This window comes from Oryzias melastigma, linkage group LG1, assembly GCF_002922805.2.
Source record: "Oryzias melastigma strain HK-1 linkage group LG1, ASM292280v2, whole genome shotgun sequence".
Classification (NCBI taxonomy): Eukaryota; Metazoa; Chordata; class Actinopteri; order Beloniformes; family Adrianichthyidae; genus Oryzias; species Oryzias melastigma.
In genome coordinates this window covers 20,784,749-20,793,445 of record NC_050512.1, presented here as the reverse complement: position 1 = coordinate 20,793,445, position 8,697 = coordinate 20,784,749, and the positions used below count along the sequence as shown (strand labels likewise).

At 39.6% G+C, this 8,697-nt stretch overlaps 1 protein-coding gene across 1 annotated transcript in view; it reads left to right on the top strand.

Moving 5' to 3' along the window:
- Positions 1–7,726, top strand: part of wfs1a (Wolfram syndrome 1a (wolframin)) — a 9,957-nt gene extending 2,231 nt beyond the window's left edge. The window contains exons 3-12 of the mRNA XM_024289345.2: positions 812–891; positions 2,834–2,978; positions 3,064–3,237; positions 4,339–4,416; positions 4,497–4,633; positions 4,722–4,859; positions 4,948–5,193; positions 5,310–5,588; positions 5,733–5,896; positions 6,510–7,726. Of these exons, the coding sequence (XP_024145113.1) occupies positions 812–891; positions 2,834–2,978; positions 3,064–3,237; positions 4,339–4,416; positions 4,497–4,633; positions 4,722–4,859; positions 4,948–5,193; positions 5,310–5,588; positions 5,733–5,896; positions 6,510–7,707 (2,639 nt within the window). The 3' untranslated portion in view covers positions 7,708–7,726. The remainder of the gene's footprint in view (positions 1–811; positions 892–2,833; positions 2,979–3,063; positions 3,238–4,338; positions 4,417–4,496; positions 4,634–4,721; positions 4,860–4,947; positions 5,194–5,309; positions 5,589–5,732; positions 5,897–6,509) is intronic.
- Positions 7,727–8,697: the final 971 nt, after the last annotated feature.

The following is an 8,697-nucleotide window of genomic DNA, read 5'->3' as shown; positions in this document are numbered from 1 at the left end:
TGTTTTGAAAATTATTGAAAATGTATTGCATTTATCTAGTTTGTGCAGTATAATATGATATTTGATGTTCGGTTATCTGCAGTTAGTAAAATGAGGGTATTGATCTCAAATTGACTAAAATGATCATAAATGTATATATTAATGTAGTTCTCACTGAAGTCAGAGGAACATTTTTGACATCCTGTCATTCAATGGTAGTTTCCTCTTTCTGGCATAAATGATTTTTAGAAACTGTTCTGTGAACTATGAACATGTGAACTATGATTCCAGCTGAATCTAAACCAATCTGAAATGGCTTTGAAATCTTTTTGATTTTCTTTCCTTTTTTTGTCCAAACCAGTGAAGCCTCCACTTGACCTCCTCCATGTCTGTGACCATTCTATGTATGAAAATGTGACACGCATGAAGCACACTCACAGCAACCCTCTGTTGCTAAAAATGCTGTTTTTTTTTTTTTGTTGTTGTTGGGTGAAATCCTTTCACAACATAGCACTAATGTTCTTTTAGGCTGTGTTTACAGCAGCTTCTACATTTCTCCAGTAAAACCCAATTTGCAGCACATGTTTGCTTGATCCTGCTGTTCTGGTCTCAGAACGCTCTTTAGATGGATCGACCCCGTGCATCCATGAGTGTTTACTTTGCTCAGGTTGCAGTTAAATGGTCAAGTGGGGTTAAATCACTGCCGACTGGAAACTAATTAGGCTTAAAAGGCAGCACTGAGATGCAGTGAACCTATCATACAGAGAGGTTTTTGTACGCCGACATAAAAATAAGTGTTTAGATCAAAACAGATCGTCTTTTGGTCTTTTAGATGAAGAGGAGGAGGAAGAGCAGAGTGTGGAGCAGCTGGAGGAGAAGGCCAAGGCTGGAGATTCTAGAGCTCAGACCCTGGTGAGTAACAGATATAGACATTTGGCATTTTTGTAAACCCTGCTGGATACTGAGTATCAGTGTTGCTATTTTCTGACCCCCAGAAGACAATAAAAAAATAGAAGTAGCCTGTATGTGATTTTAGAGTGCTTAAAATCTCTGTTTTTGAAGTAAAGGATTTTAATAATTTTAAGATAAACAAGAATAGTAGTTATGCAGCTTTATGTCTAAACACAAATGTTGAGATACAATGCATTTTAAGAAGAATACAAATTGCAGCTTATTTTGTTGACTTTTTTAATGAGGTGTCATTTTCTGTGGATTCTTAGTCTTTTAAAGCATGAAGTTCATCTGCGATGTTTATGCAGAACCAAATGCACACATTTGATTGTCAGTATGTGAGAAATGAGCAATAGGGTTAAGATTAGAAAGCAGTCATCTGATAGGGGTCTAAGGACCTCAGCTGCCCCTGTTAGTTATCCTGGACAGGGACGCAAGTGAAGAATCCTTCTAATAGATTTCTATTCATATGTCTGCAAACATAATGTGTAAAGATCTGCTAGAGCTGCACTAGAGCTGCACTAGAGCTGCACTGGAACTCTGAGAGAGTGAGCTGTCAGAGTTATCAAATTAATGCTCTGTAGATCAGGGAATTAAAGCTTTTAATGGTATATAGAAATATCATGTGTCTGTGGGATTTCACTTATTAGTAGTTCACAGCAGTTATTCAATAACAAGATTATTGATGAATGACTTGGATTAATAAAAGACTTTACGTGAATATTTTTGCAAAATTCCAGATCTATATCAAATTGCAGATTGCTTAGAGTTTAAATGTATACTGTATTTATAAATAAAAATATTACAAAAAGAAAAGAGATTTGAAAAGAGAAGATGGTCAAGAAACCTCAAATCACTTTTAATGTAAATGTTTAATTTTATTTATTTTTTTCATACGTTTTTACTCATGTTTACATCATTTGGACATTTAAAATACAATTAACTTACCAGATTTATTTTTGAAATGTAAATTATTCCTTTTTTACTTAGATCTTGTATGAGTCTCTACAGGATTTGTTTAGCTTTAAATATTTTTCTTTAACTCAAAATTGTGGTTTAAAAATATGAAACCTTTTGAATATTGTTTTACTTAGAGAAATCATGAAAAATAAATATTTATAATTAAAAACATTACTAACAAGAAAAATGTTCCTTTTTTGGTTGCATTCATAGATGTAAACAAAAAACCTTCTATGTAAACTTTTTCCTCTTATTTCTTATTCTTCCCATTTTTACATCATTCGCATAAAAATCCAGCTAGCTAATTTAATGTATTTATTTATCCCTTTATATGCTTCGGCGTCCACTGACCCCTCTCCTTCAGTTTACGTGGAGTTCCTGTTGTTCCCTAACTCTTCCATGTTGTTATGATAGAGCTGACAGTTGACTGTGGAATATGTAGGAGTGAGTAAATTTCATAACTGGATTTGTTAAAAAGGTACCATTCTATCACAGTTCCACACTGGAATTCACTGAGCTACTGGGAGCGGCCTGTTCTTTCACAAAATATTTGTAATAACAGTCAGCTAGCCTGAAAGCTTGATTTTATTCATCTGCGGCCAGAAAGAGTGATTAGGACACTGGATTCTTCTGCTCATTTGAATGGATGAGCCAATATCTTTGGCAACATAGTGCATTCAAGAAGCCCTCAAAAGAATTTCAATTTACACATTGTTTCTGTTTATTTTAACACGTTTCTTATACATAAAAAAAAAGTTAACTTACCAAATTTGTGAGTCTTTAATGGGATTTTTTTAAATTAAACATGTTTCCTAACTCCAAATCTAGCAAAAAAAATGTTACATTCTCATACATTTCAATCCTAAACAAAATTCTATCTTTTTTACTGCTAAATTTGACCAGCTGAGAACCATTATCCTTTTTTCTGTTTTTTTTTTTTCAGCTGGGCCAACACTACCTGATTCTTGCCGAAGAAAAAGACACAGAAGTAAACAACCGCCAGGCTGTAAACTGGTTAATTAAAGCTGCCAAGCAGGGAAGAAAGGGCGCGGCGAGACTCCTCCGACGCTGCTGGGTCAAAAAGAAAGGTTTAGTCTCTTGCATTTGTCAAATGCATTTCTACACAATTGTCATTAAATAAGCAAATCAGTCACAATTCTCCATCTTTACCAGGAATCACTCCAGAAAATGAAGATGACGTGCGCACGCTGTCAACAGAGAGTAAGTTTGAACTGGCTGTTCGAAAAGCAGCCATGATGATGTACTGGAGGCTTAACCCCGACAAGAAGAAGAAAGTGGCTGTTTCTGAGATGCTGCAAAACGTCAACCAGGTCAATGCTGTTCCAGGTAGGAGAAACGGGCCTGAAGATGGCTCAGCACCACATGAGGTGTTCTCAAAATTATAACAAAACATTTTCTTTGACCTACTTTGGGCCATTGAACCATGCTTTGATTCAATCCCCATTTGAAGCAGTTGTAATATTGTACAAGAACTCTATGACAGCTCATGTATTCTATGGCAGCTCATGTATGGTACGACAGGTCATTTGTGCTATGATGGCTCATTTATGCTATGTCAGCTCGTTTATGCTATGACAGCTCATGTATTCTATGACAGCTCATTTATTCTATGATAGCTCATGTATTCTATGGCAACTCATATATTCTCTGACAGCTCTAGTATTCTAAGACAGCTCATGTATTCTATTACAGCTCATGCATGATATGACAGCTTATTTATGCTATGACAGCTCATGATTGCTAAGACAGCTCATGTATGCTATGATTTCTCATCTATGCTGTGACAAATCATGTATGCTTTGACAGTTCATGTAAGCTATGACAACTTATTTATGCTATGACAATCAATGTATGCTATGACAGCTCATGGATGCTATGACAACACATGTATGCTATGACAGCTAATTTATGCAATGACAGCTCATGTATACTATGACTGCTCATTTATGCTATGACAGCTCATGTATGCAATGGTATATCATGCATGCTGTAATAGCTCATTTTATGCAATGAAAGCTCATGTATGCCTTGACAGCCCATATAAGCTATGACAACTCATTGTGCTACGACAGGCCATGTATGCTATGACAGCTCATGGATGCTATGGCAGCTCATTTGTGCAATGACAGCTCATGCATACTATGACAGCTCATTTATGCTATGAAAGCTCATGTATGTTTTGACAGCCCATGTAAGCTATGACAACTCATTTGTGCTATGACAGGCCATGTATGCTGTGACAGCTCATGGATGCTATGGTAGCTAATCTATGCAATGACAGCTCATGTATACTATGACAGCTCATTTATGCTATGTCAGCCAATGTTTGCTATGACAGCTCATGTTTGCTATGCCAGTTAATTTATACTATGACTTCTTATGTATGCTATGACAGCTCATGTATGCTGTGATCTTTCTCATCAACAGGGGGAAATGTAAAGAAAATGCCTGTCCCTACTTCAGGCCAGACTCAGAAAGTGTTGGAGAGCATGGTCAGCAATGATTGTAGGTGTAAAAGACGTAAAGACTCACAACACACAGTCATTCTTTTTCATAAATGCTTACTCTATGTTCTGTATGTTTAGCAAACCAAATGGTGGACCTGGATGATTTTGTTGAGATGACAAAAAAGTATGCACAAGGCATTGTTCCATCTGCTCCTGAAAAAAGCCAGCCTGGTGCCAAAAGCGAAAGTCCCACACCCCTCGACCATGGGAGAGAGGTAAGTTAGTACAGATTTTCAGATTTGTTATCATTTGGTTGTGTTTTGTCATTTAAATGTGTTTTGTTTGCTTTGTTGTGTTTCAAAGAGCAAGACGGAGATAGTCCCAACAGGATACAAGAAGGTTCACAAAAGCTACTGGACTTTCGGATGCAGTGGGATGATGCTGGATACCAATCAAACCGGGGCCATTAAAAAGGCCATGGACATGAAATCACGCTTGATGGTGTTTTCAATTTTCCTTTTATTTAAAGTATCATCTGTATTTATGTAGGTTGTGGGTTTCTAAATGTTCCAGGGATGCTTCTCTACAGCTGCTCCAGTATCCTCTACATGTGGTCGTTGAGATGAAGGAGCACCTCATCGACTGGGCATCGCGGGCAGGCGTCCAATGGCTGAGCACCATCATCCCCACACAACACGTCAATGCTCTCATCTTCTTCTTCATCATCAGCAACCTCACTGTCGACCTGTTTGCCTTCGTCATCCCTCTGCTTGTCTTCTACCTCGCCTTTATCTCCATGATCATTTGCACTCTAAGAGTTTTCCAAAGCAGCAAGGTGAAGATTTTCCCGAATTGTATTAGATCTTTTTCCATTAAATAATGATTGCCAATATTTCTATGTAGACTATAAAAAAATTCTAAATCACTCATCAACTGCTTCACTCTTTTCAGTCTTGGGAGAACTTTCGAGCTCTGACCTCTCTCCTGACTCGCTTCGAGCCCGGCCTCGACGTGGAGCAAGCAGAAACCAACTTTGGCTGGAACAACCTTGAACCGTACATTTATTTCATCTTTTCTGTCTTCTTTGTCATTTTTTCCTTCCCCGTCGCTGATAAGAAATGGATCCCGTGTTCCGAACTCTCCACCGTGGCCATCTTTTTCACCGCAGTGAGCTACAACAGCCTGAGCCCCACGGCAGCAGCATACGCACGCCGGGCACTGTTCATAGAGGTATGTAATGAAGGGGATCACAGGAGTTCTTACACGTTGGATATTTCCAAATGACTGTGAAAGCTGCTACAAATGCAATTAATCACACATCAATTAAAAATAATAATAATAATTTTGGATATAAAGAATTCGGTTTTGTTGCAGGTCTTATCAAGTCTGTGTGGCCTGACACAGTTACTGCCAGAGAACATGACAGCGCTTCGTTTCCTAGGACACACTTTCAGTATACTGCCGCTCGGGGAATCGGTGCTTCTGAAGCTCAGTATTCCCTGCCTCCTGTATGTTTACCTGTTCTACCTGTTTTTCAGGTGAGTTTCTTGAAATATAAATTGTGTATGACTTTTTCTTTAAAGACCCACTCCGAACATCTTTTAATCATTTTCCAAAGGGTCCCTAATGGTCTTTTAATACAATTTTGCTGTTTTCGTCAAAAGTTTACAAATCGGTGTTGTTTTCTAGGATATAGTTTCTGCAGAGCAGCAGTAGTTAAATGGAAATTTGCTTCCAAGTTGTGGCCTGGAGTAAGCCCGCCCCCTTCCCCATCCCCCTTCAGTTTACCTGTTCTCCTGCTAGCCCCTCTCAATGCCAACCAGTGGCGCACTTAGCAGTTTGGGGGCCCCAGGCGAACAATAGCATGGGGCCCCTTGCAGCGGTTGGATTAATTGTTTTCTTAATAAAATCCTTACCTATAGGGTTAAACATCTCACAAATAACCTCTTCACTGGTCCAATTTTAGACAGCATCAATGTCAAAAATGTATATGAAGGTCTTTTGTTTTGTCCTTAATTTGTCAGATTTTACTGAAGAAGGCAATCGTTTATTTTATTTGATTGTTCGTTTCCTGTTTTGTCTTTGAGAACTTTTGCACAAATTTTGATCTTTCTCGTTGTCTATTCCTTTTTTTTTTTTACCCACAATTAGTATGGCAAGAACACGTGGCTTCCATGGAACGTACTGTGTCCTGATTCCGTACCTGGTGTGCTTCATGTGGTGTGAATTCTCCGTGGTTCTGCTCCAGAACTCCTCTGCGGTGGGTTTGATCCGCACTTGTGTGGCTTACTTCCTCTTCCTGTTTGCGCTGCCCGTTCTGGCCTTCGGCCTGGCCACCATGCTCTTCATCCAGATGGTCAAGTGGTTCCTGGGCCTGGAGCTGACAAAGATGATAGTGACTCTGGTCGTGTGTGCTCTCCCTGTGATGCTGCGGCTCTGGACTCGGTTCAGCACGTCTATCCTGGATGTCTTCCGCTCCGTGACCCACCGAGGCCCCGTCAAGTTGATCTTACTCTGCATATCCATGGTGATGCTGTTCTCCTCGATCTATGTGTACCACGCAGAGGGGCAGAAGGTGTACAACTCCACCCTGACTTGGAGCCAGTACAGTCAGGTTTGTGGGCCCCCAGCGTGGGAAACCAAAGGCATGGCCCAAACACAAATCTTCTGCAGTCATCTGTATGGCCACAGAGTGACTTGGACCGGACGTTTCAGACATGTTCGAGTGGCTGAGACAGAAAACGGAGCGCAGTCTGTCATCAACATGCTGCCTGTGTTCATGGGAGACTGGCTGCGCTGCTTGTATGGTGAAACGTATCCCAAATGTGAGCCGAGAAGTCCTGTGGTGACAAATCGAACTTCTTCTGCTGCTGTGGGGGATGCAAATTCAACATCCGAAGCAGTTCCTCTGCACACACTGCTCCAAATGCAGGAGGAGGAAGAGTTGTGCCAAATAAAGGCTCTAGCCAAACACACCTGCCACGTCAAGCGCTTCGACAAATACAGATTCGAGGTGACGCTGGGGATGATCCGGGAGGGAAGCGCACAGGCCGACGACGCGGCCAGGGATATCATTCTGATGGCCAGTCATGAGTTCCGACAAGTTCTGCTGAATCTGAAGCCCGGTAATGTGGTGGAGTTCAGCACTAAACTGGAGGGCCGTCTGGGAGCGAGAGCTCCAGCCTTTGAGTTGAAGGCTATTCACTGTCTGGACTGTGTTTCTTCAGGGCTGAATGGGGGCAGGCAAGTGAAGATAGAAAGGAACTGGAGGCGCACCACCATGAAAGCCCTCAAATTTGCTTTTGACTTTTTCTTTTCACCATTCCTTTCTGCAAATATATCTGCTTAGACAAAAAGAAATGAAAGACTTGAATGAATTCTCTTCATGAAATTGGCTTTTTTTTCTCATAATGGTATTATTACACTATAAACATTTTATTAGATTGCTCGGAAACTGAGCCAATTTAGATTAAAAATATAATGTTTACTATTATTATTTATTTTTATTCTTTAAACCAATCAGAGATGACAGGAATTAAAGGAAAACTTCAATTTCAATGATACCAAACAATAAAAGTGTATATAAATCCTGTGGTTGTTTTGTTCAGTGTTAAAATAGCTTTTAAAATCACATTTAATAAATCCCTTGTTTGTTTTTCACAATAAGCTTTCAAATAGTTGCAGAGATTTGGCTAAACGGCTGAAAACAACACAGCTCAAAATGGCTTTTCCACACAAAAGCGCATGAAGTAGCAGTGGCGGAGCTATAAGTGGGCAGGGGGCCAGGACCTGGGCTGGACAAACTTTCAGACTTGTGGGCCACAAATTTGACCATTTGGACCATAGGTAGACGCATGGAGTGTTTTTGTGATCCACCCCATAAGAGAAAAAAATACTATGGTGTTTTGATGAAAACCCAGTTTTAATTTGATTGAAAATTATTTGAAATCAGAAAATTTTTAATTTTGTATTTCATAATGTGTGGCTTTTGCTCTCATTTGATGTCCATCAGGGAAAAATGCAAACTTACAGAAATGCTGTGTTCATGTGGTGTTTGAACAATCGGAAAAATGACTGACCGACTAGAAAAGGACACATAACTAATGGAAAAACAACAAATCTTCCAACACCCCATGATTCTGCAGAGTAACTTTCTGCACCTATAGACAAAGGTCAATGTATATGCTATGTACCATCTAGGACACACCAGAATCACAGGGAAAATAAAACATTATATAGAATTTATATATACATATATATATATATATATATATATACACACAATTTAATTCCAGACTAAATAGTTAAGCAGGCCGCCAAGGTTGCCCATCCCTGGCCA